The 27595-nt window shown below is 38.3% G+C and overlaps 2 protein-coding genes across 5 annotated transcripts in view; one reads left to right on the top strand and one right to left on the bottom strand.

Annotated features, from left to right (window-relative positions):
• USP37 (ubiquitin specific peptidase 37) overlaps positions 1-19805 on the bottom strand; it is an 87283-nt gene extending 67478 nt beyond the window's left edge. For 2 of the 4 annotated variants that reach the window (XM_035007132.1, XM_035007136.1), the window contains exons 1-7: positions 19611-19805; positions 14611-14706; positions 9093-9316; positions 5492-5663; positions 3441-3541; positions 717-895; positions 78-152 (exon numbers count right to left, since the gene is read on the bottom strand). In XM_035007132.1, the coding sequence (XP_034863023.1) occupies positions 78-152; positions 717-895; positions 3441-3541; positions 5492-5663; positions 9093-9248 (683 nt within the window). In that variant the 5' untranslated portion in view covers positions 9249-9316; positions 14611-14706; positions 19611-19805. Of the gene's footprint in view, positions 1-77; positions 153-716; positions 896-3440; positions 3542-5491; positions 5664-9092; positions 9317-14565; positions 14707-19610 lie in introns of all 4 variants that reach the window. The other 2 variants (XM_035007134.1, XM_035007135.1) reach the window with 2 other exon arrangements.
• Positions 19806-19991: 186 nt separating this feature from the next.
• The window catches only part of CNOT9 (CCR4-NOT transcription complex subunit 9), a 30828-nt gene continuing 23224 nt past the window's right edge, over positions 19992-27595 (top strand). The window contains exon 1 of the mRNA XM_035007139.1: positions 19992-20413. Coding sequence (XP_034863030.1) covers positions 20390-20413 — 24 coding nt within the window. The 5' untranslated portion in view covers positions 19992-20389. The remainder of the gene's footprint in view (positions 20414-27595) is intronic.

The raw sequence follows: 27595 nt of genomic DNA, 5'->3' as shown, positions 1-27595 counted from the left end.
TGAGCTAAAGGCAGACACTTAACCGATTGAGCCACCTAGGTGCCCCTAGTGCCATAAGGGTTCTTAAAGCAACTTACGATGATGAATCATTTTCCTTAGGGTAATCTTCACTCAACTCTGAGCCAGATAACATTCTTTTCCTCTTTTCAGTCCTGTAGAGGACAAAGAAAAAAAAAGTTATTTAAAAAAGTCATAATTCATACCATTAAGAAGTATAAACCAACATATTCAAGGACAGAACTGTGACTACTGCTGCCTAGTTCTCTACACCACGTTTTGATTAATATACTGTATATCTGGGACGCCTGGGTGGCTCAGCTGGTTAAGTGTCTGCCTTTGGCTCAGGTGATGATCTCCAGGTCCTGGGATGGAGCCCCATGTCAGGCTCCCAGCTCAGCAGGGAGTCTGCTTCTTCCTCTCCCTCTGCCTCTCCACCTGCTTGTGCTCTCTCTCAAGTGAATAAATAAAATCCTTAAAAAAAAAATTACTGTATATCTGCATGCTCCATATGTGTCACTGACATAAATCATAAAAAAACCAATACTAATTATCAACTAAAAATTTATACTTTTTATAAAATGTATACTTTCTTCTAACATATTTTACTAACTGGACAATCTCCTTTTTCTCAAAGTATTTGTCTTTCTAAAAGGCCAAAAAGACATTTATAAACAAGTACAGCTAATGACTAAGAAAAAAAAATAAGTCTTCCATACCTATTTTCTAATAACCCTGATCTAAGAGGGGTTGATGTAGATGTCAAAGAAGGAATTGTCCGGGTGACAGGTAGTCCACTTCCTGTTGCAGTCTTAATTGACCCTCTACCTGGATTACCAAGAACTTTTCGAAATGGAATATCATCTTTAGTTTCCAAACTTCCTCTTTTTGAAGATGCCTGTAAGAGTAAAGTTTAACATAGCTAAATATTCAAATTAATTGGCATGCTTTTAGATCATTGATTCTCATGTGGAATCAATTTTAAAAAATACAACTGGAAACCCATTTCCAGACAGTCTAGCCTAACTGGCCTGGGGTGAAGCCCATTCATCAGTAGTTTTTTTTAAAGCACTCTAGCTGACTGTAATGTACAATCTGTATCAGAAATTGAACTTGACACTTATTTTCTTCTAGCACTCCTATAAATTTAAAATTTCCACAACATGACTAGAGGCAGAAAGGAATTTGCTTTGAATACCTGACTTTTTAAGAAAAGACTCAGGTACACAAGATGTGATTCTAGTAATAAGGATGAAAATAAATCTTCAGAGAAAAACAATCCAATTATGATTATGATAAAGTGACATAAATGTGAGAAAAAGAAGCAACAATGACATTTGGTTGCCACGACTTAAATGCCAAGTCACAAACAAATACCTCATATGACTTTTGATGGGGAGAATGAAAGTGAGAGAGAGTCCACTGGCAGAAGATGAATCAAAGAGTCTACCTTAAAGACACAGCAAGAACATTCAGAGTGAATACAGCAAATTAAACATTATTGGGAAATAGTGCTTTTGACCAGCATTCTGCCAGTACATTTTACAACTAGATTAAAAGCTATGTGATTTGTCTATTGAAGAAATTTCCAATTTCTTTCTCTCTACAGAATTATATACAATGTTAGCATAGGAAAGAAACAATCTCTGAGATCATCTGAACGAACAGTTTTAAAAAGTTAGAATTTACTTTCAAATGGGTGATACATTCTCAAGATTCAAAAATCAAAATACTATTATCAAGGTCATTTCCTGAGATGTCTCATTATCACCCACTGCCATATACCCGATTCTTTCATTCCCATTCTCTTGTCCCTTATAAGTATTCTTCTTTACATAAATGTAAAGCAAATCCTTTTTGTTATACAAGTGGTAGAATACTATATGTACACTGTTTTGCATTTTTAACCTTTTTGACCATGACCTCTACTTAGAAGTATTTTAAATCACAACTATTACATATAAATAACCAAAAGTTTCAGAACTCAATACTTATCCTTACTATGTACAATACCTCATTTATTTTGTTCCTTTTTCATTTAATCCCAGTTATGACCCATAAAATTGATTTTACAATCCCCCTGAGAAGAATCGTTACTTGTAAGAGTATAAATATTTGCTTGTTATATATAACATCTATATATTTAAGTACTCTAATAATTTAAATTTCTACCCATAGATGAATCTCAAAGTAATTACACTTAGTGAAAAAGCTAGACAAAAAAAATTACACACTGATTCTATTTACATGAAACTCTAGAAAATGCAAACTAATCTGTAGTGACAGAAAGCAAACCGGTTGTGGTTTAGGGATAGGGACCAGAGAGAAGGCAGGAAGGAAGGATTACAAAGAGGGATGAGGAAACTTTTAAGGGTTATGGTTATGTTCACTTGGTTGATTATGGTGATGATTTTACAGGTATACACATAAGTCAAAATGTATCAAATTGTATACTTCAAATATGTACAATTTAGAGCATGTCAATTATACTTCAATTAAAATGTAAAAAAAAAAGCCTCAGAACCTATTAAAAAAACTAACAAAAATAAAATGTTATTCACTGCACAGCAAATGGACTAAGTAATCACCTCTCTGCACAGCCAGTAAAACTCATCAATTTACTTAGAGAATAGTTTCCAAGTTCTTCTTACTTTATGCCTAGTTTCTCTTTACAGAATAAATTTTCAAAGACATAGGACTGCTAACTTGCAATAGTACAAAGCAAGTCTCAGGGCTGTCTGAATATTTATGAGAGAGAAACTATTTAAAAAGCAAACAGAGGGCGCCTGGGTGGCTCAGTTGGTTAAGCGACTGCCTTCGGCTCAGGTCATGATCCTGGAGTCCCTGGATCGAGTCCCGCATCGGGCTCCCTGCTCGGCAGGGAGCCTGCTTCTCCCTCTGACCCTCCCCCCTCTCATGTGCTCTCTCTCAAATAAATAAAATCTTAAAAAAAAAAAAAAAAAAAAAAGCAAACAGAAGACCTCAACAAAACAGTCTGATATCATATAGTATAGGGGTAAAGTTCATAATGCACAAGAGACCTAAAGGGCATCACAGAAATAATAGTAGCAAACATTTATAGCATTGTTAGTATAAGGTACTGTAGGCTAATAAGCACTTTTACATGCATTATCTCTCAGCAACCCTTAAAATATTACTGCTGCTTCAATTTTATAATCCTGAGTAAGGCTCAAGATACTTAAGGAACTTCTTCAATGACCCACAACTACTAAGTAGCAGCATCAAATCTAACTCCAAAACTATGCTTTTAAAAACTACACTTTACTGTGGTTCACAATGATGACCATAAGACATAGAGCAAAAGTTATGTGTTTAGTAAAACTACATGTAAGAAGGGTTAGTATGTGATAAATTTTGAAAAGATTTTCATAATAATAGTTGATAACTTTTCTTAAAAGCTAGAAAGATTCAAATGAACATACCTGATTGTCTGAGTAAGAAAGCTGCCTGTTGGTTTCCTTCTGTGAAGTCCTGCTGCCCAGAATAGCTCCAAAACTACCAGACCCCTGAGAAGGTTTCATGGCTGGTGGGGGGAAAATAAATAAACCCAAGTCATTTACTTTAATTAAGAGACTTAATCATCGTTATAGAATACTGAAAAAAATAGAAGCATAAAAAAATCAAAGTGCTTATAAACGAATTCTTTCTGAAAAGTATACCTGATATAAATAGTAATTAAAATTCAGAGCTAGAGTCTCAAGCAAAAAATGAAATAACATGCACAAATTTGGTAAGATGTAACAGAAAAATAAAATTTTAAATGCAAAATGAAAATGCTAGAAATTCTCCTATATAAATATCTGGTAATTAACACTACAGAAAAGTCAGTATGTCTATGGCATGAACACGGACAATGGATACCAAGGAAACATGTAACACATGAGTTGGTATTAAATAGCAAACAACCATAATTTTTTTTAATTTTACAAGGAAAATAGTGTATCAAATAAATAATAATACAAGCAAAGTAGCACTGCTACATCATCATTTTCTAATATTTTTATTATATTTAAAAAGCTCAATTAAAAGTCTGTCAACTCTAAAATATTAGCAATAAAGTTTTGATGTTAATAGAACTGGAGACTAACAGTAATAGTGGAAAACTCATTTTAAGCACTAGATTCTTTCTTTTTTTAAGATTTTATTTCTTTATTTGAGAGAGAGACACAGCGAGAGAGGGAACACAAGCAGGCGGAGTGGGAGAGGGAGAGGCAGGCTTCCCGCTGAGCAGGGAGCCTGATGTGGCGCTCGATCCCAGGACCCTGGGATCATGACCTGAGCCGAAGGCAGATGCTTAACAACTGAGACACCCAGGCGCCCCAGCACTAGATTATTTCTTAAGAAAAGGTCTATTAAAACATTTAAACAAATCAAAGCATTTTAAATGAAAGGGTATTAAGAAGGGGCAGGGGAATCTGGTAATACTGTATATGATTTTCTATAGTACTTGCTGTCTTCACAGCAAGAGTAAAACCACGGAGTAAGTCTCATACAGAGAAAGACAAGTATCTAAGATTTACATAACAATGTAACTCTTTCCAATTATAATTTAAATCCTCCTCCTCTGCTAGCCATATTCTTTTGTGGAATCTTTAGGGTTTTCTACATATAGGATCATATCATCAGAGAACAGATAATTTTACTCTCCCCTTCTACGCCCAATGTGGGGCTTGAACTCATGACCCAAAGATCAAGGGTCACATGCTTTCCAGACTGAGCCAACTAGGGGCCCCTACTTCTTCCTCTCTAATTTGGATGAACTTCATTTCTATTTCTTGCCCAAGTGCCCTAGCTAGGACTTCTAGTATTATGTTGGATAGTAGGAGAGGGCATCCTTGCCTTGTTCCTTATCTCAAAGGAAAATCTTTCCACTTTTCATTGTTGAGTATAGCTGTGGGCTTTTCACATACGGCCTTTATTAGGTTAAGGTAGTTTCCTTCTATTCCTAGTTTGTTGAGTGTTTTTATCGTGAAAGGGTTTTGAATTTTATCAAATGCTTTTTCTGCATGAAGAGGATCACATGGCTTTTGTCCTTCATTCTCTCATTTGGTGCATCACACTGATTTTTCATATCTCGAACCATCCTTGCATTCCAGAAATAAATCCCACTTGGTCATAGTATATAATCCTTTTTTTAAGATTTTATTTATTTATTTGAGAGGGAGTGTATGCATGTGAGGGGGGGAGGGCAGAGGGACAAACAGATTCATGCTGAATGCCAAGCCTGATGTGGGGGTGGGGCTCAATCCCATGACTCTGAGATCATGACTTGAGCCAAAACCAACAGTGGGGTGCTTAACTGACTGAGCCATGCAGGTGCCCCGGTATATAATCCTTTTAATGTACTGTTGAATTCACTGCCAGTATTTTGTTGGGGATTTTTCTATCAATATTCATCAGTGATACAGATCTACTATCTAGTAATATTCTTTTATAACTGTTAATGGCAAACCCTGGGAAGATTAGTGCTCACCTGCATGAAGTCTGTTTTGATGGACTGCATCTAGAAACAACCTCATTTCCTCTGCATCCTTACTTGGTACTTTGTCAATAGACAAGAAGCTGTTATCCTGTAGAGTTAACATTAGGCGGCTTTGTTTCGCTCCACTGGGTCGAAGCACCACATTTTTAATGTTATGACTTAGCTATTTAATACAAAAGGAAAATTATGTTACTGTTAAAAATGTACGATAACAAAGTATCATAAAGTAAGTTATACTTTATACTTTCTAAATTACATTTCTTAGTCTTTCCTGCATTAATTTAGGGTTTTTCCCCCCAACCAAAAAAGAGTTCCCATTTCTTGATACACTTAAATCAAAGATTTCACTTTTAGGAAAAGCAAACACCTACTATTAAAACTTATTTTACAAAGTAATCCTAGCACTACTGATTTTATGGTAGGGAATTGCATATTTTCAGGTACAGTTATAAAGCTATAAAAACTAATGAGTTAACAATTTACAGAGCCTAGATGGTTACACTAGCACTAGTTTAGAAAGCCATATTGTGCTAGAGGCTTTCTTTTTCTCCCCCGCCCCCCTTTTTTAAGCCTGTAAAATATCTGGCAATTGGTTTAGGTAGCTGTAATTTCAAATGATTTATTAATCCAAACTATAATCTGCAAAAGAATTCCACCTCTCAAAAACAAATAAAAATAAACATTTATCAATGTAAGAAAGCATCTTTTTCTTTATACACACACACACACACACACACACATATATATACACACACACATATATATACACACACACACATATATATATTTTTAAAGACTACTTTTAAGTAATCTCTACTCCCAATATGGGGTTCTTACAGCCTTGAGATCAAGAGTCTGATGCTCTACCCACTAAGCCAGCGGGCACCCCCATCTTTCTTTCTTTTTTTAACTGTCTAAAAGCAGGCTCATTTAACTTTCATTCAGTCATGAAGATCATGAGCACTCTGGAAACTCTTTTAGCTTACTTCTTCCATTCCCTAGAACTGGTTCAATAATTTGTCTTATACTCTTCCAGATTCTGGGTATGTATCATGAAGTGATAACTTGTATTTTCTCTTGGCTGAAATTTTTCCAAGACCAAATTAAATCTTACAGTTTACTACCTAAATAATTCTTGCCAACTAGGCATCTTTATTCTCTAATGTGCTCCCTCAGCAGGCATATACGAAGATTTCAAAAGCTGCCTTTTGCTGAAGACATATCCTTTGAATAACACTAAGAAAGAATAGCATTTTATATTTTTTAAACTAGAATTGATCTTTGTCAATTTTTAAATAAGAATGAAAATATAATTTTATCAGACTTAACTTATATTCAAATTTTAAATGATATATATGTGTGTATATATATATTCAAAGTAGGTCTTAAATTCATGTCCTTAAGTAAAAATTCTGTAAAACACAATAGTTTCAGAGAGTTTAACTCCAAAATATTTAAACAAGGAGCTTAACATGCAAGAGAAAAGAGATCACATAAAACCACTATTTCAGTCAGTACACCACTTTTTAAAAAATGAAAGTTAAATACATAAGGGGAAAGTTTGTTCATAAACAAGATGAGCGAATAATCTTGAACTTGAGGTCTTCAACAACTGAAAATCCTATCATCCCCGTAATTTTATTAACTACCATATGGTGAGGCCTTCCATCTTTCCTCTAAGTCCAGACCTCTCTGTTGGGAGTTCCAGTCCTGTTTACCTACCACCTATTAGATACCAACATCTGAATGCCTGACACCTCAAACAACTAATTTCTCTTAATCCTCCCACCCCAATTCTTTCCCTCTGCTCCCTACCAAGACATGAAAGGCACTGCCATCCACTCAGAAACTTGGGTATCTCCGAGTCTTTTCTTTCTCACCCCCCTAAATCTAATGAGTCAAGTCATCTTGAAATCTCTTCAAATCTATTCTTTCTTCCTCTTGTTTCCTCCTACTGTCTTATCCTTTGATTAGGACTTTTATTCTTCATCTAAATTCCCACCTCCTATATGCCCTTATTCTTCCACTATCTCTTGAAATAAAGTCATCTGCCTAGCCCCTAAATGAATCTGAACTTGAGATTCTTGACTCCTTAGAATCTAAGCTCCTTAGTATGACAAGTAAGATACTTGTAGATCTGGTTCCTAGCTAGCTCTTCAGCCTCTACTTCTGCCACGCACTCCCTACTGTCCGTTTATTTTAAAATAATTTTCTGGTTCCCTGACGGTTGATTCACACTTGCATGTGTTTGTCCATGGATAGAAATCACCTCTGCCCTACCTCCACTGTTTGGCAAACTCCTATTTATCCTCTAAATGCTCAGGACACAAACCACTCTCTTCTTTGCATTACTTCAAGTGTCTCTGAAATATTTTTACATCTGAAAATGCTTCTGATTACGCTTAAGTTTGAGAAGAAAAGCATCTCATTCAGCTCTGTATTATTAACCCTTGGTACAGTATTCACCACAGTAATCTGTAGGTGGTTAGCAAAATAAATGCTGAATGGAAACTGCTCTAGAACTGCGATGAGGCTGGAATTAGAGGCAGAATCCTCATGCTCCTAAAGAACTATGTTTTCTTAAATATTTAAATATTAACCGACTGCTAATTTGGGCTGAGGACTGAGAAACCAAATCTCTATTTGAGAAGGAATCTTTCTTTCACTGAGATGAGCAATTAGTAGATACATGTATGTGGCAGAAACTACTATTGTTTCTATTACCCATGTCACCACCTCCAAACTATTTAAGAGTATCTTTGATACACAAAATTATAAGCATTTTCACAGTTCAAAAGCAAACAGAAATGGAAATTTTACCCCAGCTCTAAGGTTCTCAAGCATAAAATTTCATAAATTGTTATTCAAGAGAGTACTTCAGTTCAGAATGAATATTATACTTTTGTATTATCTAATTAACAAATACAGAATTTTAAAGTGCAGAAAGATATATTGCTTTCTTAAATTCAAATCGTATCAAGATGAGTAGCTCTAAAAAAAAAAAAAGATGAGTAGCTCTTAGCTGCACAGAATAAAGAGTATAGATGTAAAAACAAAATTAACTTTTTTGCAGTGATAAAATAATGAAATTCTTCAAAAGTTTACAATTAGAAGAAAACAGCAGTAAGAATGACCTTGAATAATCATCCTTGAATGGCCCATACCACAACCTTTGGCAGGATTATTTAGGAAGGAGGCATTAGGTTTTAGAAGACTCCACTAAGTGCTATTAAAAGCTAATACTACACAGTGATGAATCTATTATATATAATAAGGAAAAAAAAGGGAATAACTAAAGTTATCCTAATGTGGTTTTTAAAATAGTTTGATAGAGAAGTATCTAAACTCAGTTCTTCTCAGCTTCCTCCTAGTTTTCTTTTCAATAATGGTGACTACTTCCTGCTCTTTATTATACACCATCAACGATACTGTTGAATAATTCATAAAATATGCACACAGAACTATTAGTGTCCTAGAAATAAGAAATGTTAATCTAGGAGGAGGGCTACCATTACACTTACTATGGTACAGGGAAGGTATTCACTAAAGGGTGTGATTTCAAGATCTATTCCACATCAAAATATGGTAATACCTGAAATATCCTTGGAATTCCTCCAGTGTTGTAGTGAACTACTAGGCTGACTTTATTCTCTTTTTCCACAATTTCAAAGGACCCCTCTTTCCATTTTGTAATTCCAGTCTGCATACTTCGAATTCTGATAGGACCGTGTATCTTCAGAGGAGACATACTTTCTTTAAAAATAAATTGCTTCTAGCCAAATTAAAAAGCAAAAATACACCTTCACCTGACAGATTCTACGGAAGAAAAATAAAATAGTAAGTCACAATTTCCTAAGAGTGATTAAGAGTTTGAAAGAGCATTTAATAAACCATGTTATGTCCTTTTCTCTATTTCAATATACTTTTTATTAACCATCCTCAAAGGCCTTGATTAGCTGATAGGCACAAGAAAGACAACTAAATGTCACCGAATGTCAGTGACTAAATCTACCCACCTTTATTTCTTCTCTACATGTTCCCTTCTTTGCCATACATATGTCCAGTATCTATGCCCTATTAGTGCTTAAATTTTCAATTTTGCACCATTAACAGACTGCTGCCACTAAAGGCCTGTCAATCAGGAATACTAAAGATTCCATTGTTAAGGTGATTGCCCACAGCAGTATAATCAACTTTTATCTTCCTTCATGAATGCTAAAGGGTCTTGAATTTCAAATGTAAGTTAAAAAATATTTTCAGTCAGCTGACTCCATTTCTTAGAATGGAGTTCTTCCCAAAATACCAAATCATATCACAAAACAACTCCTTCTACCAGTCAGTAGTGTAAGCATATCCACATGTACTGAAGACACTAAATGAATAAAAAAAATTGTAAGAATAATCAAATTAATTTAACTTCCAGAATTATACTGAGAAAGTAATTTATTCTTTAGGCAAAACAAACAGAAAAAACCTCTCTTCCTAAGAACCAACCTAGCACTTATGCTTAATATTACCATAAAGAGGAAAGAATCTTTACCAATTTTATCTTTGACAAATATTCAAATTTCTGAGTGAACTTCTAAATACTTAAAAATTACTTATATCAATATCTAAGACCTTCAAACTAGCTTACCAAATATCAGCAAATAAATACAATTATAATAGCAAAGAACGTTAAAGTAGTGTTATGTGTTATATACATATATACAAACATACGCACAATCCTCTAAAATTATTAAAACATTTTATTTATACTTTTTTCAAATCTCTAAAAACAGTGCTAATACAGGGGTGCCTGGGTGGCTCAGTCAGTTGCACGTCTGCCTTTGGCTCAGGTCGTGATCCCAGGGACCTGGGATTGAGCCCCCACATTGTCACTGGGCTCCCTGCTCAGTGGACAGCCTGCTTTTCCCCCTCCTCAAATAAATAAGTAAAATCTTTGGGAAAAAAAAAATTGCTAATACAGGCTCTTGCTTATAATTTAAGAAATTAAAAATCATCATACTTTGCCTCTGCCTAAACAACTAGAAAAGCTTAAAAAAAGTAGCATACAAAAGAAAAACACAGGAGATCTACCTATTAGGATTCAGCTGTCCTTAATTTATAATTTCCCTATTAGTTTTCTCAACCGTAAACGGGAATAGCAAATGCCATAGTGTTGCATAACTAAGTGAAAAAGCACACATTAGGCACCCAACAGACAAAAGCTTTAATATGAATGAAATTAGTGTCTACTTTCTGAATTTATTCCTTGCCTGCAACACCTTTCTCCAAAGACCTCCGATAAATAAGCTGTCAATAGGGGTCGAACTCACTGCCTAGAAGGGCCAGGCAGGTGACATGACTTAAGCAGGCAAGCTATGAAAACTACTACTGAAATCTAACTAATTTTACCATGTAGAATTAGTCAACCCAGTTATTGCCAGAGCATTGACCTTTTCAAGAAAATGAGTTCTAAATATTTATGTAAAACTGCCCATTTAAAATTTTGGGCAATGAATTCAAATTTATTTTTAAAAGCTACAAATCAAACAAAACCCACCTATAGGCAGGATACAGCCTGGGGCCCCCTAGTTTGAGGCCTCTAGGTGCATCAAATAACTGGGAATAAAATTTAAAGAGATGTGAAAACACTTTGAATAGTTAAAAGGTATTATGCATTTTAAGTCCTCCATTACTATTCACTCGTTTCATCAAATTTCTTGAATGCCTACTTTGGCCAGATTTAGATAGGATAATTTGCTAGGTATATGAATCCATTAAAGTAACAGAGTCCATTACTGTTTATAGACCTATTAACATGGCACTGCTCAAAATAGTAACTACAGAATTTTGGACCAGCAATGTGTGTTTGTATACTTTTTTTGCAATTAATAATTTGGTGCTTCATTGTTTGGATGTGTCCTTAGACTTTTTTCCACTCTGCTCTCAACACTGCCAAGAATATGTGACCCCTCTCCTACCCCAGTTGTCCATCCAGAAACAAAAGAATTATCTTTGATTTCTCTCGATGATTACTGGTATTGGATTGGAAATGGAAGATCATGGTAGAGTCCCGTCAATTCTACCTCCATACACCTTTCAGACATCTTTATTATAATGAACTGTAGATCAAATCACATCATTCTCCTCCTTAATATCATTCAATAGCTACCACCGCCCTCACAATAAAATTTAGACTAATTAACATGATATAAACACCTTTCATGATCCAGACCCTAATTACTTCTCCATCCCCAACAAGCCCTCCAAATCCAGCCATCTGAACTAGATAATTTCCCCCCAAAAGCCTTATGTTCTCATGCCACTACACCTTTGCATGCACTGTGGTTTATCTCTGGAGAATTTGTATGGACTCTCCCCATCCCCCAAAATCCCCCCTTGATTTCTTCTCTTGGCTATAAAATCAAGGCTCAGCTGAGATATTATCTTCTTTAAGAAGGCTTTCCTAGCTACCTTTCACTTTTTCTCTCACCCCATATCCACACTGAGACTGTTTCAAGCTTCTGTATTCTCCTGCTTACCCTGTCCTACTTCTAGTATAACAATGTATCATAAACTGTTTACTTCTCTGACTCTATCTACACTTTGCTATTTGAAGACAGGGAATATGTTCTTCAAACTCTGAGTCCCCATTATGACAGTGTCTGACACACAAGAAACAAACTTATTATTCAAGGATAATGAAATCAGCACTATCAATTCTATTCAATTTGCTGTTAAAATATACAACAGCAGATACTGAAACCATAAATCCCTCTTAAATATAGGATTATATTTTACTAAGCTCTTTATAAAAGTATCACTACATATACTACATATAACTCTTTTGAACACTGCATCTAAGTCTTTTCTATGTGCATCTGAATTTCTCTACTAAATGCAAAGTTGTCCTCATATCTTATCAAAATTCAATAAGAGAGGGGTGCCTGTGTGGCTCAGTCAGTTAAGCGTCTGCCTTCAGCTCAGGTCATGATCCCAGAGTCCTGGGACAGAGCTCCACATCGGGCTCCCTGCTCAGCAGGGAGCCTGCTTCTCCCTCTCCCTCTGCTGCTCCCCCTGCTTTTGCTCACTCTGTCAAATAAATAAATAAAATCTTTAAAAAAAATTCAATGAGAAAAATCATTTGTGGAAGAACAAGAATATGTAGCTACAGAATGCATTGAAACAAAAACATTATAAAGTGGGATTCCTATTATTCATTGCTCAATGAAGAAACTCCACTTTAAGAGTTCTACCAAATTCCCTCACCTTTCCTTATATGTCATTATGGGTCAGGGTACCAAATAAAGAGAGAATACAAAACTCCGTTATCTTAGTGTTTTCTTTACAGACCAAAAGTAAGTAAACGTCACCTTAAATTCCTCGAACAAAACATATCTTTTAAAAAATTACATTATTTAACAAAATTGGAGGTGAAGATTTCAAAGTTCACTAAAGCACATGAGAAATAAAAAATTTTAGGGCTCCTGGGTGGCTCAGTAGGTTAAGCGTCTCCCTTCGGCTCAGGTCATGATCCAAGAGTCCCAGGATAGAGCTCCACGTCTGGCTCCCTGCTCAGCGGGGAGTCTGCTTCTCCCTCTTCCTCTGACCCTCCCCCTGCTCCTTCTCTCTCTCACTCACTCTCTCAAATAAATAAAATCTTAAAAAAAATTTTTTTATTGGTTACTTCTGGGTTTGTTTGTTTTTTTTTTTATTAGAGCGAGAGAAAGCACAAGCAGAGGGCAGTGGCAGGCAGAGCAGGCAGAGAGAGAAGCAGGCTCCCTGCTGAGCAAAGAGCCTGATGGGGGACTTGATTCCAGGACCACGGGATCATGACCTGAGCCGAAGGCAGATGCTTAACCAACTGAGCCACCCAAGCATCCCTGGTTACTTCTGTTTCTATATACAATTTCTCTGTACAATTCTCAAACATTATTTTTTTAAAGATTTTATTTATTTATTTGACAAAGAGAGAGCAAAAGTAGGGGGAACAATAGAGGGAGAGGAAGAAGAGGACTCCCTGCCGAGCAGGGAGCCCAATGTGGGGCTTGATCCCAGGGCCCTGGGATCATGACCTGAGCTGAAGGCAGACGCTTAACCATCTGAGCCACCCAGGCACCCCAAATTCTCAAACGTTTTGATGCTAAGTTGTTTCTTTTTTTAAAAGATTTTATTTATTTATCTGACATAGAGACAGCGAGAGAGGGAACACAAGCTGGGGGAGTAGGAAAGGAGAACCAGGCTTCTCGCCCAGCAGGGAGCCTGATGCAGGGCTCGATCCCAGGACCCCGAGATCATGACCCGAGCCGAAGGCCATTGCTTAACCACCTGAGCCACCCAGGCGCCCCTTGATGCTAAGTTTTAAGTGTATGAAATTTTACTTCAGATATTGAACACTTCCTTAACCATTTCTACTAGATGAGCAACCTTTCTTTCCTCCAAGGGAAAAAAAAAACCCTAAAAGGTACAGGACATAAAATTTGTAGAACCAACAAAACTTTTTCTTAATCCCTTAATTTAGTCCATCCCTGGCTCTTGCACTAAATAAATTAACTATATCTACTTTTGTACATTCATTATACTATCAAGGTTTGCCCTATTCTGTTAAGAGAAAAAAAAACTAAGTTTCTTTTTCATTATGTAGCATGATCCAGTGGTAACAGTTAAACTTTCTATGAACCTAGGACAGTGAGAAGGTTTATTTGAACTCTATAATGCTAATTCCCTATCAAAGCAAATTATTAAGACAAGGTATAACAAAATCAAATTATTCTTTAAGTAGGTCCAAAGAGATTCCTCTTTCCCTAACTTTTTTCACAATTATTAAAATTACTGTTCAACTTTGAGCATTCTATGAAAGCTGAATCAATAATACTGACAAAAATGTTTCCATACCCTGTACAGTTATTTAAATACACATTATTTTAGGTATTGCTCTGAAAACATCCTTCTCTAGGGGGTGTTCTGTGGTAGAGCAAGCATGCTAAAACAAAACCACTACTACAAAATAGAAGAAAACTGTTAATTCTCGCCAATTTGCACTCTTGGAAACATACATCCAATATAGAAACATTACTTACTTTTCAGTGACTTTTACTGAAAAACCCTATGTAATAACAATTCACCTTTATTCTGATCCTTGTGCCAAAGGCAATGCACTCTTCTTGGGGAACTACTCATATTTTGCAGCTATGCCAGTTCTCCGGAAGCCATCAACTCAGCTAAAGAAAATATAAGTGTGCCTTTTTAAAAGAATCCAATTTACAAAATTAAAAAAAAAAAAGCAATCATTTATACAACAAAGATGAACTCTTTTTGATTATTTAAAAACTACAAACTACCTTACTGAAAACATTTAAAATATAATGCTTAAGATACACACACATACACACAATCAATAAACTTTAGGGATATATCTGCTGTGCAAAATGAGGGACTTCAGGCCTGTACCTTATCCATTTGTGTTCTTGGTGTATTTGTCCCTGCTACAGTTTGAAACTAAGAAGACAGTGAAAAAGAGTATATTCTTTGTTGACTTTATAAACATTGTTACATAATGTCTTAAGTCTTAAGATACCATTTCCATGATGTGTTGATACAAATTTCAAAAGGTAAATTTGGTTTTTACTTTTCTTTATGGGTTTGTTTCTCAAATTTAGGCTAAGCCTCAGCTTTCCCTGAAGTTCTAACCAAACATCATTCACTGCCCTCTTGAATGCTGTAATATCAACTTTAAACTCATTTGTTCACTTAGTAAAAAAATGACTGAGCTACTTTAATTTGATAGCACTGTGGAAAGAATACAAACATGAAGATGATATAGTCCATGCCCTCGTATTTGGAGGCTTCCAGACTTGTCTACATTTTTCTTCCACCATCATTCAGGCAAAAAAAAATTTAGCAACAGCTTTACCCTCATTCTCATTCATCTAAAACCTAGCCTCTTCATAGCTGCTACCCTGATTCAGAAACTCATTTTGCCATCACTCCCACCTAATGTTTATTATGCAATTATATATTAAGCATAGTGTTAAGCACCATGCATGCATTATTTCATTTAATTTTCCCAATAATCTTATAAGACAGGGATTATTATCTTTATTTTACAGATGAGGACACTGAGGCTTAGAGAGATTAAGTTAATTTATCCATGGTTACAGACTCATTAAGAGACAAAACTAAGTCTAACACCAGAATCCACGTTTTTAACCACTACCACATTGCATCCTCATCAATGACTTGCAGCAACAATCATTTTCCAGTCTCCATTCTCTCAGGATGTTTCTATCCAATGAATCCTGTACCCTACCATACCCTTTCTAAAGAACTACTCTATCTCTTACCAAGTGTATCTGTCTACTTACTTTCTCCTAAGTGAGGGGCGGGGCAGGAACCTTATTTCTTTTGTACTACAACAAAATACAAGTACTTAGTAAGTGCTAAATACTTGTTACTGAAGACAATTCATCCCCAAACATTTTTTTAAATTTTATTTTACTATGGTAAAAATACTTAGTATGAGATCTGTCCTCTTAACAAAACCTTAAGTGTACAATACGATATTGTTAACTATAGGTGCCATGTTGTACAGCATATCTCTAGAATGTTTTCATCCTGCTTAACTGAAACGTTCTCCCAACATTTTTAACAGCTCATCACTACACATAAAATAAATCCAAATGCCTTTCTGTGTTTGGCACTCATATACTCCCTATATTTATTTCCTATTTTTCAACACAAATCCTGTTCTATATACACAAATTATTAAATTTTAATATTTTCCACATCCACCAACAATAACTTAAATGTGGAATTTTCATTTATTTTTGAAAACCTCATCCTCACTATGCTCATAGTTTAACCTGTTGTTAAAATATATAAACCACTGCTCTGATTTCTAAGAGCTTTCTTTCCTAAAAAGATCCATAAAACAAATGCACAGAGATAAAATTAGTATATGACTAAAAATGAGAAATTGACCTAGATAAAGTTTATCTTCAATTCAGAGTCTAAAATCTGAATGATTTTTATGACCTAAGAATGAGTAAAATTGTCCATAGCCGGAAAACTCTTGGGTTTTTTTTCTTTTGTGTCCTTTAATTTGTCTGAAAAGTGAAAAGGTGCTTGTCATCAGATGACAAGATTTAAACTAGTGTTTCCAAAAGACATGATGGTTCCTAAAACAAGCTCCAGTTTACTTATTCACTTAACAAATTCTTGAAAAATAAAAATGAAATAGCTACTAGCATATATTCTAGCAGGAGCCAGGCTTTGAATAATCACACAATATATAATTACAAGTTCTAAAAAATGATACAAATATAAAGTACAGGGCATGACAAGACATTTTAATAGAGTATCTGATTTAAGATTTGGGGGTAGAGAGCAGAGGCAAAGGTTAAGCTAATATTAAAGAATGAGTTAATTGGGGATGGTCGTGCTGAACAGTCAGCATGTGCAAAGGCCCTGTAGCTGGAAAATAACTTGGTGTGACTAAGGAAATGAAAAGCAGTGTAGCTAGAGTTTAGTGAGCAAGAGGAGGCTGGAGCAAGATGAAGCTAGTGAAGCCGGGAAGAATCAAGTTATGTAGAATCCTGTAGACCACAGTAAGTATTTTGAATTTTACCCTAAATGTAATAAACATTAGTTTAGCGATGGGAAATCCCCTGAGGAGTTTTTTGGTTTTTTTTTTTTTTTAGATTATTTATTTATTTATATGACAGAGAGAGACAGCGAGAGAGGGAACACAAGCAGGGCGAGTGGGAGAGAGAGAAGCAGACTCCCTGCTGAGCAGGGAGCCCGATCCCAAGACCCTGGGATCAGGACCGGAGCTGAAGGCAGACGCTTAACGACTGAGCCACCCAGGTGCCCCACCACTGAAGAGTTTTAAGCAGAGAAATAACATGTTACTGTTGAATGGAGAAGTGATATAGTTTGTTTGGGTTTGGGGAGGAGAGTAAAAGAAGAAGAATGAAGAAAATAGGGCAGACAAAAGAATATCGAAGTGATTCAGCTTATAACAATTACAATAACAATTAAGCCCACTGGCTATTTACTGTGTGCCATGTGCCATTTAATCCTCATAACAATCAAGTAAGGTGATTATTATTCCCATTTTACAGATGAGAATATAGGGACCAGTGACATTAAGTCTGGGTGGAAGAAGATTGTGGCTTGAACTCGAAAAGTGATACTGAAGATGTACAGAAATACATTCAGACGTACAGATGACCCTTGAACAACATGGGTTTGAAATGCATGGAATTACATATACATGATTTTTTTCAATAAACACAGTACTGTAAATGTACTTTCTCTTTCTTAGTATTTTCTTAATAACACTTCTTTTGTCTAACTTACTTTATTCTAAGAACACAGCGTAAAATACACATACCACAGATTACGTATTAAGTAACTATTTATGCTATTAGTATTCCAGCCAACAGTAGGCTATTAGTAGTTAGATTTGAGAAGAGTCAAAAGTTATATGTGGATTTTCAACTGGAAGGGGTCCGTGCCCCTAACCCTTGAACTATTCAAGGATCAACTGTACTGGATATAGAATAAATAGAACTTAAAAATACATGGGATGGGCGCCTGGTGGCTCATCGTCAAGTGTCTGCCTTCGGCTCCGGTCATGATCCCAGAGTCCTGGGATCGAGTCCCACATCGGGCTCCCTGCTCAGCAGGAAGCCTGCTTCTCCTCTCCCACTCCCCCTGCTTGTGTTCCTGCTCTCGCTGTCTTTGTCTCTGTCAAATAAATAAATAAAATCTTAAAAAAAAAAAATACATGGGATGAAGGAGAAGTCAAGAATGGATTTCAAGTTTCTAGCTTACATAAGTGGATAAATAAATGAATACGCCACTTAATGAAATAGATACCGAAGGACAAAGAATTTGGGATACAGAGAGAAAAATTAAGACTTTGGTTTTAGATGTATTATATTTGAAATTCCTAAGAAAAAAATCAAGTGGAGATGTCAAGCAGACAACTGGTAAAGGGAAAAGGATGGAAATTAAAATTCTTAAGTCTTCAATATACAGGTGGAATTTAAAGCTTAGGGCAGAAGAGTAAAAGGTGAACAAGACCCTAGCACTGAACCCAGATATTCCATTTCACTCCATCAAACATCTCTCCCTGGGGTCATCGATTACTTTGATGTCACCAGGCTTTACAGTCCTCATTCAACTTTACCTTTCAACAGAATTCAACACTACTGATTACTTCTTTCATCTCTTTTACAGAAGACTTACCCTCCTCTATACAGTTATTAAACAACAAGAATCCCTCCGTGCTCCATCCTGGGTCGGTTTTTTCTAGCACTACACTCTCCTTAGGCAATTTCATCCACATGCATAGCTTCAGTTACTATCAGCATGGCAGATGACATATATACACTAGTTTATACAGCCTGCCCAGAACTCTCCTCTGAGCTCCAACCCAGTATATCCAACTGCTTCCTTGACAGTCTGTCTTAGGCATCTTTTCCAGTTAGAGACTTGTCAGATACTGCCTACCCCACTAAAGGCATTTAAATAGAGCCGAAATTTTGAAAACGATTACCACAAAACCACTACAGGCCAATTCTCCAGAACACAGGATTTTGTCATCAATGATCATTTCAAGGATCATGACCTAAAATAGGTAAACCTGACAACCTGATCTGATAGCTAGAAGATGGGGAGCAACCAAATGCACGACAAAAATACAATTCATGCGTTTTAGTGAGAAATGGTTAGGAGAGGGAAGATGAAGAACGGTCAAGAGTGAATGTCCAAGGCCTGATGGGTGTGCGGCAACGGAAGTCACCTGAAGAGACAGCAGGCCTTGCTAAGGGGCGAGCGGCGGACGACGACAGCCCCCAGCGAAAAGGGGCCAGGTTTGGGTTGCGGAGGAAGAGCGTGACAGTAAGACCAGGTCAAAGGAGAGGGAAAGCCTGGGAGAAAACCCAAGAGGAGTACCTGGGAGGCCCTGGGGGCGTCGAAGGGGTGGGGGTGAGCTGAGCAGCAGCGGGGCGAACTCCAGAAGAGTGAACACCGAGTGGGCGGACCGCAAGGGGCGGGGGGGGAGGGGGACCTGGGGAAAACGGCTCAGTTGAGAAGCTCGCCGCCGGACGCGCCTTACCTGTGCCTTCGGGTCCGGAGCCCTGCACTGGCCTGCCGGAAGCACAGAGTCCGCGCGGAGGGGGAGGAGCCGGGGGTAAGGAAGGAAAGGGACACCGGGGACGAAGGAGAGGGGCCGCTCACTCCCCCTAGTCAGGGAGAGCGGCTGATGGCGGGAACTGTGACCACACGCAAACACGCACGCACGCACGCACACTCGACGCGACCGGACGAGGCGCGTGCGCGCAGGCCTGCAAACTCCGCCCCTCCTGAGCCTTCGTCCCGCCCCAGCACAGAGCGAAGTCTGGCCGAGACAGCCCCGCCCCCGCCGTGAAGTAGTACGCGTGCGCACTCTCCACTTCGCGCACTGTGGCCCTCCCATCCATTCCCTCCTACACAGCCCAGTCGGGCATGCGCACTACTTGTCCTCCGAGAGCGCTTGGCTTTTCCCGCCCTTCACTGGCCTCTGGAGGAGAGTCAGAGTTCACGCCCCTCTCTGGGGATACCTGCTCGAAGCCAGAGGATGCGGGGACTAGTAGGTGGCGGACGTCCCTCTGGCCCAGAATCTTAAGGGGCAAAGGACATACTCTGGGACTATTAACTCCGCCGAGAGCTAGGAGGCGGGAAGAGGTGTGTGGGCGGGGTCAGGGGTGAAAGGTCATAGGGCTGCGAAGGGGGCGGAGCGAGCCGGAGGCGGATGGCGGCTGCCGCGGCTGTTCAGCTTTGGCGGCAGAGTCACTGAAACGGGGACGCTGGTCCGACGCGTCCGGCAGTGGGAGAAGAGCGGCGGCCGCTCCCAACATGCACAGCCTGGCGACGGCTGCGGTGAGTGACTGGGCGTTCCGGCCTGGGCCCAGACCCCCTCCTTAGCCCCGCGTTTCGGCCTGCTGTCCTAGGTCCCCGTGTCGGGCCCGGAGTCCAGCTCCTCCTGCCCTCAATCTGCGAGGTCCCGGCCTCCTCCTCATCGCGCCTTGACTGTGGTGGAGCCGGCCCCCACTTTCCTCTCCGGTCGGCTCTCGCGGCCTCCTGCGCCGCGTATCGCGTTCTTTTCCGGCCCCGGGGCCTGGTCCCGCGCCGGAGCGCCTCCCTCGCGGTCGAGACAGGCCATTCATTGATTCATTGCGTTGACCAACAGTTTCAGGGTGCCGGTTACGTGCTGGGCGTCGGCGGGGATGAGGGGGAATTCCGTGGTCAATCTGACACGGTCCTTGCTCTCGAAACTCATTGCCCCGGCACTTCGCAGCGGGAAGGAAATGGCTTCTAACTCACACCACTTGCTTTACAGGTGGAAAATTTGAGACCGGGAGAAGTGAATAATTATTACGTCTGACCTACGGTTTTCTGCGCCTAAAACCTTTTCCCCACATCTCTAAAATGAGATCTTTAAAAAAAAAAACAAAAACGGATCGTGTAATTCACGTGTCTGAAGTAATTTTTTGGCTTTCCGTTGCATTTAGATAAAATCCAGACTCCTTGCTGTGGCCTATAAGGCGCTACCTGTACCCTAGGGTCCTTACCCACGTTTGCGGTCTAGCGTGGTCGCCTGTCCATCCCTTATACCTGCGCTTTTCCACTCCACTTGGACTTTCTGATCTCTATTCCTGGGGTGCTCTTCTTACCACGTACCGTACCCCCAGTTGCACGCGCACATACACACACAGCATGTGGGTGTAACTGACTCCTCTTCCCTGGGGTCTCTGCCTAGGTCTCTGCCTAAATCTTCCTAGAGTAACCTTCCCTGGCCACTCTATTTAAAGAAGTTCTGTAACCCCCAACTTTTCTCTGTTAAAAATATCTTTCTCAGCGCTGATCTCAATTTTGTCATTTTTGTATTTATTTACTTGTTTGTTGACTCTCTACCTCTTAAGGGCAAGGACGGAGATCCTGTGGGTCCTGTTTACATGGTTACCCCAAGTGCCCAGACAGTTCCTGGCACAAAGTAAGGGCTCAAATACTTAGCTGGATGAAAAAGTATAGATGAGGGAGGTGACTACTGAGAACAGATAGCCATAATGGGAAAATGAGATCATATGATTTGAGCACACTCTTCTGAATACCAATCGCACTTTTTCTGTTCCCCTAAGATGAAGTGACTGAAGACAGGGTAGTATACTGACATTGCATTCTCAGGCAAAATGACTTAAATATTAAATAGAGGACCAAAAATAATGCTTTTACTTTAAATATAAAAAGTGAAAAAGTGTGCTGAATAAGACTGGACTGTAGAATACATTGTCATTTCCATGGCCAGTGGCATCTCTACCGCCTGTCACCATGTTTCTAAGTGTTTGTAAGTACTCAGAGTGGATACCTTTACATCTTTCAGTTAGGTGATTGCAATTTCCCCAGCTTTTTTGTTTCTTCTCCCAAACTATACATATAATTTGGGAAGAAGCAAGTCAGAAGATGAGGTTGCTGAGGGACACCTGGGTGGCTCAGTCGGTTAAGCATCTGCCTTTGGCTCAGGTCATGATCCCAGGGTTCTGGGATCAAGTCCTGCATCGGGCTCCATGCTCAGCAAGGAGCCTGCTTCTGCCTCTGCTTGCCGCTCCCCCTGCTTGTGCGTGCATGCGTGCTCTCTCTCTGTGACAAATAAATAAATAAATAAAAATCTTTGGGGAAAAAAAGAAAGATTAGGTTGCTGCTGATAGGGGAGGGGCAGGTTACACAAGGGATTCTTCTAAGTTTGGCTTGTCCAGTTCCCAAAATCTGATTGTGTCTTCACCAGACTTTGATACCAAACTGCTCCTTTCCTTGTGACTCTCTAAACTCTATACCTATTCAGTTCCTTTTATTTTCACTTGTTCCCGAAGGGCACAGAGACAGAGAGAGAGAGAATTTCAAGCAGACTCCCTGCTGAGTGCAGAGCCCGACCCATGGCTCAATCCCACAACCCTGAGATCATGACCTGGGCCGAAATCAAGAATTAGATGCTTAACTGACTGAACCACCCAGGTGCCCCAACCTAATGCATCTTTTGAACAGCCATTAAAGCTGTGGTTCATTACTTATGATAAATATTCAGTACTTGTTTCTTCAATTACATTTACAGTGCTTTACACTGATTTAAAATTTAAGCTTTTAGATACATTTTCATCTGTTAATGCTATTGGGCTCCCACAGAAGCTTTGAGAAGTTCCTTTGTACCACTCATTTGCTAGACTATTTGGTCACTGAGGAAACTGAAGCATAGAAAAGTTGAGCCACCTCTTTCCCAATCCTTCATGCATTCTATTAGACTAAACTGCCTGTATTACTCTGATCTGGTAAGGGGACAGTCATGGTATATATTGCTGGAAACTGAGAAGAGTCCATGATAACATGCAACAGTGCCTGCAGTAATCTAAGCCATTTGAGAAGATGATTTTTTTTTGCTTAATGATGATAAGTGTTATACTTGTGTGTACTTTTATTTATCTCTTTTTTAAAGTAACAGGTAAATCATCAGCTAGGGAGATAGTACTATCAAAGGAGAATATGATCACGTGAATGTAGGATTTTATTCACTAGAGGGAAGAACTGAGAATTTGGGAAGTGTCTTAAATTTTGACTCTTGAGTAGTAGTTTATTAGGCTAGAAATACACAATGTAGTAGACTCTTGTCATACTTTATAGCATACATTTTAACATTGTCATTAGTGCCACCATAAAATATAATTTCTCACAACTGTGAAATAGGGACAAATACCATGCAGGATTATTCTAAAGATGAAATAAGAATAACAAAGTACTTAGTGGTTGGCTAGGTATAGTCCTTGGTTATATGACTTGCTCTCATATTTCAACCTTGGGACTCTAATTCCTTCTGCAACAAAGTAACAAGTCACTTTGTTGTGGACCTTGGAGGTTGTTTCAGAGTAGTAGAACTACAAATCTTCATATACTGTGAGTCTTTAATGGATGTTATGCTAGTGATCTAAAATATAAAATAGTCAAAGGTAAGCCTTTAAGAGATGCATTGGGTATGGATTTTTAAAAAAATTTCCCACTAATTTGCACTGGCAATTTTAACATCCTTATATACATGTTTTCCTCTCATTTTCCACCTAACCAATAGCATCATCAGTACATCTTTTTGTTGAAGCTGTGCTAGACTCCCAGATGCTCTCCTCATTGGCAAGTAAAAAGAACGCGCACTCTGAGGGATCGGATTTATTTATTTTTTTTGAAAAAGATTTTATTTATGTGAGAGAGTACAAGCAGGGAGAAGGGCAGAAGGGGAGAGAGGGGAAGAAGCAAACTCCCCGCTGAGCAGGGAGCCCGACGTGGGGCTCAATCCTAGGACCCCGAGATCGTGACCTGAGCCGAAGGCAGATGCTCAGTCGACTGAGCCACCTAGGCGCCCATGAGGGATCTGATTTAAACACTATCTCCTCCCATGTCTTCTGTTGAAACTTTAAGCAAATTGCCTAATCTCTTGTTCACTTCCATTTTTAAAAAAAAAAGATATTTTGAAGAATATTCTGGCCCTTACAGAGATATGAGGATGATTAAGCTAATTTAATATTTCCCTTTGGCATTATTTAGAAAGTGTGTTTTCTTGGATTATCATCATTATGTAGACACCAAAGCCACATGTTGAGTCACCTCTAGACTTAGGAAAATAATTTCTCTTTCAATCTTATGCCATTCTTTCTTTATTTGCTGTCACATATTTATGGGTAGGAAAACCAACAGGTATTTTCGCCCTTGAATATAAAGTTGTATTGAGAGATTTGGTTATTTCCTGTTTAAAAAAAGCCATCAACATCAATTTTTTAATTTACTTGTTGGAGGGGTATATCATATATTGTTCCCATTTATGGATAACATGGGTCTTTTTTTTTTTAAGTTCTAAAGATCTTTCTCCTTTTCACATGGAGTCAAGATCGTTCAGAGATAGAAGACCAACTGTCAGTACCCTGTGTTTGTGACACTTAGAGTTAACCATTAATGACTGACTTTGGCAAATGTCTTGCCTGTGTTAAGCTTTGTTGAAAGAAAAAAGTTATTTGAAATACATTTTTCATATCCAAACCATTAAACAGAAAAGAGGAGAGTTGAGTCCCTCCTAAATTTTGATAATATAAACATTTTTTAAACATACCTGTTACAAGAAAAGGACCACTAACTTTAAGGAGGTTATACCTAAAAATATATAGTTATATATGATTTCTAATCTTGGAAATAAGCGTTGAGGATGACAACTAATAGTCCAAATCATACTTCTCATAAATGACTTTCTGGTTTCTGTGTATGTAATTGAACCCACTGTTTATCCAAGTCCAACTATTAATGAGCTGTATTAGACTATTAAACTTAGAGTTCTGTATTGAGTTCTTAAAAAATAATTTCTTCAACTTGGAAGGATCATTGTGAATTCAGCCCTATAGACCATGTAGGGCTCACTGATTCTAGAAAGAAGTAGACTACAGTTTGAATCTAATTCTGCCATGCACTCACGGTGTGAATTTGAGTCTGTTAAACCTCCCTGAACCTGTTTCCTCTTGGAATTTTGAGAGTAAAGGGAAGTAATCCCCAGTGATTGGTACATTGATATAAGAAGGCAAGCCTAATCTATAGTGGCAGAATGCCTATCCATGGTTGCGTAGGGCTGGGTGTGGGGTTTACTGAAAGAAGTACTAGAGAACTTTTAGGGGTGGTGGAAGGGATCTATCTCTTGGTTGTGGTGGTGGTTACTCAGGTGTATAGATTTCTCAAAATTGAAATATACATGTAAAATGGGTATACTTAAAACTTCATGCAAATTAACCTCAATAAAATTAACTTTTCAAAAGAGCTCTTAGGTTAGTCTCTCAGTTACAACTAAGAGCTAAATAAGATAATTTCCAAGATTTTAGAGCTGCCTGGGACTTTGGTAATCATAGTTCCCTCATTTTACCAATGATAAAATTGAGGCTTGGAAAAGTAAATGACTTATGCTAGGTCACACAATTATAGAAATGGCAAAACTGTGTTTTGAAGCCATTTCTGGCTCCCAATCCAGGGTTTGTTCCACTTATTGTACTTTTGTATAGTTACATGTGAATCGAGGTCTTTCCTGTTCTTTAGCATAATAAACAGGTTTTTAATTCTGGATCCATGGATGAGTTTCATAGCATCTATGAATTCTTTAAAATTATGTGTAAATTCTGTGGAAAAGAAATTATGTGCAAAACCATTTGCACTTGTATATTTTTCTGAGGAAAGGATCCATAGATTTCATGTGATTCAAGAGGTGTTAACCCCTGTTCTTGTGGTAGTATCCTGCTATTATTTTTAATGTGTTAAAGTAGTCTCCAATAGAGAAGTCATAGGTGAATTGCTTATCAGCCACTGAACAGTATGTGCTACTGGATGGAGTTCCCTATCAGGCACAGTCTCAGAAATGTATTAGCCAATTATAAATTAAAAGAATTGTAGCAATTGGATTAGGAATCTTTAGAGGGGATCTTTAAATTGAGAATGGGAGGAGGAGGAAACCTGCCATGGTTTACTCATAGTTTCATCAGTTGTAAAATGAGGATAATAACCGAGTTATTCTGACCATTAAATGAAACCATGTTTTTAAAAAGTGTACCATGGGCGCCTGGGTGGCTCAGTTAAGTGTCCGACTCTTGGTTTCAGCTGAGGTCATGATAGGGTTGTGAGATCAAACCCCACATTTGGCTCCATGCTGTGTATAGACCCCGCTTAAGATTCTCTCCTTCAGGGCGCCTGGGTGGCTCATTCGGTTAAACATCTGTCTTTGGCTCAGGTCATGATGCCAGGGTCTTGGGATCGAGCCCCATGTGGGGCTCCTGGCTCAATGGTGAGCCTGCTTCTCCCTCTTCCCCCTGTTCATGCTATCTCTCTCTCTTTCTCTAATAAATAAATAAATAAAATATTTAAAAGTAAATAAAACTCCCTCTGCCCTGCTTGGGTGGACATGCTTTCTCTCTCTCAAAAATACATACCTATGTAAATAAATAAAGTGTACAGTACAGTTCTGTTTCTCATATTTTTATGAAAGGTGTACCTAAATGATCCTTGGGATTTAGAAAGAGAGTAAGATACATTTGGGGGTTTTATTACCATCAAGATCTAGTGAGATGCTGGAGTTATGCTTTGGAAATTTATTCAAGGATAATGTCCAAAGTATTTTATCAATTGTTAATATTAATACAGATGACCCTTGAACAAGGTGGGGGTTCGGGGTGCTGACCCCACCCCCCCACACACAGTCAAAAATCTGCATGTAAGTTTTGACTCCCCCAAGACTTACCTCCTAAAGCCTACTCTTGACTACTAGCTTTACCAATAACAGTTGATCAACACATATTTTGTAGGTTATAAATATTATATATTATATTCTTATAATAAAGTAGAGAGAAGAAAATAAGTTGTAAGGAAGAGAAAATATACTTTTAGAGTACTGTACTGTATTTATCGAAAAAATCCACATATGTGTGGACGTGTGCAGTTCAAACCCAGAAGTCATCTGTACATAAATCAGTATGTAACTGAAAATATAAAAATATTTTCCCTTTTATTCTCCAAAATAACTGAACTTCTGCATGTGTTATAAAATTACCTGTTTATGTATGTGGGGGTGGTGTGTGTGTGTGAGTGTGCGTTAGTGGCGATCACTAGCTAGATTATTCCCATGTGAACCATGATTTGACATAGGGAATTATGTCAAACTATCTCAGTGACTTCCTCATTTAAATGATTGTCAAGTACCTTGTAATCTCAGTTAAGTCAAAAATTTCTCTTCACATTCATGGTGCTGATTGTTTCCAGATTCTGCTGAACTCACAGCAGTAACATTTAATTTTTGTCTGCGATGTTTACATATTCCCTGTCTCTTGTCCAGGTCACAGGAAATAGTTTTTTTGTTTTTGTTTTTTGAAAGTCATCTTTAGATCAGACCTAATCTTTCCGGCAGGTGAGAAGCAGCCTTAGCAAAGCAGTTAAGAGAATAGACTTTGGGGCGCCTGGGTGGCTCAGTCGTTGGGCGTCTGCCTTCGGCTCAGGTCATGATCCCAG

This window comes from Mirounga leonina, unplaced genomic scaffold (genome assembly GCF_011800145.1).
Source record: "Mirounga leonina isolate KUSES-001 unplaced genomic scaffold, KU_Mleo_1.0 Mir_151, whole genome shotgun sequence".
Classification (NCBI taxonomy): domain Eukaryota; kingdom Metazoa; phylum Chordata; class Mammalia; order Carnivora; family Phocidae; genus Mirounga; species Mirounga leonina.
This window is presented reverse-complemented; position numbering and strand designations above follow the sequence as displayed.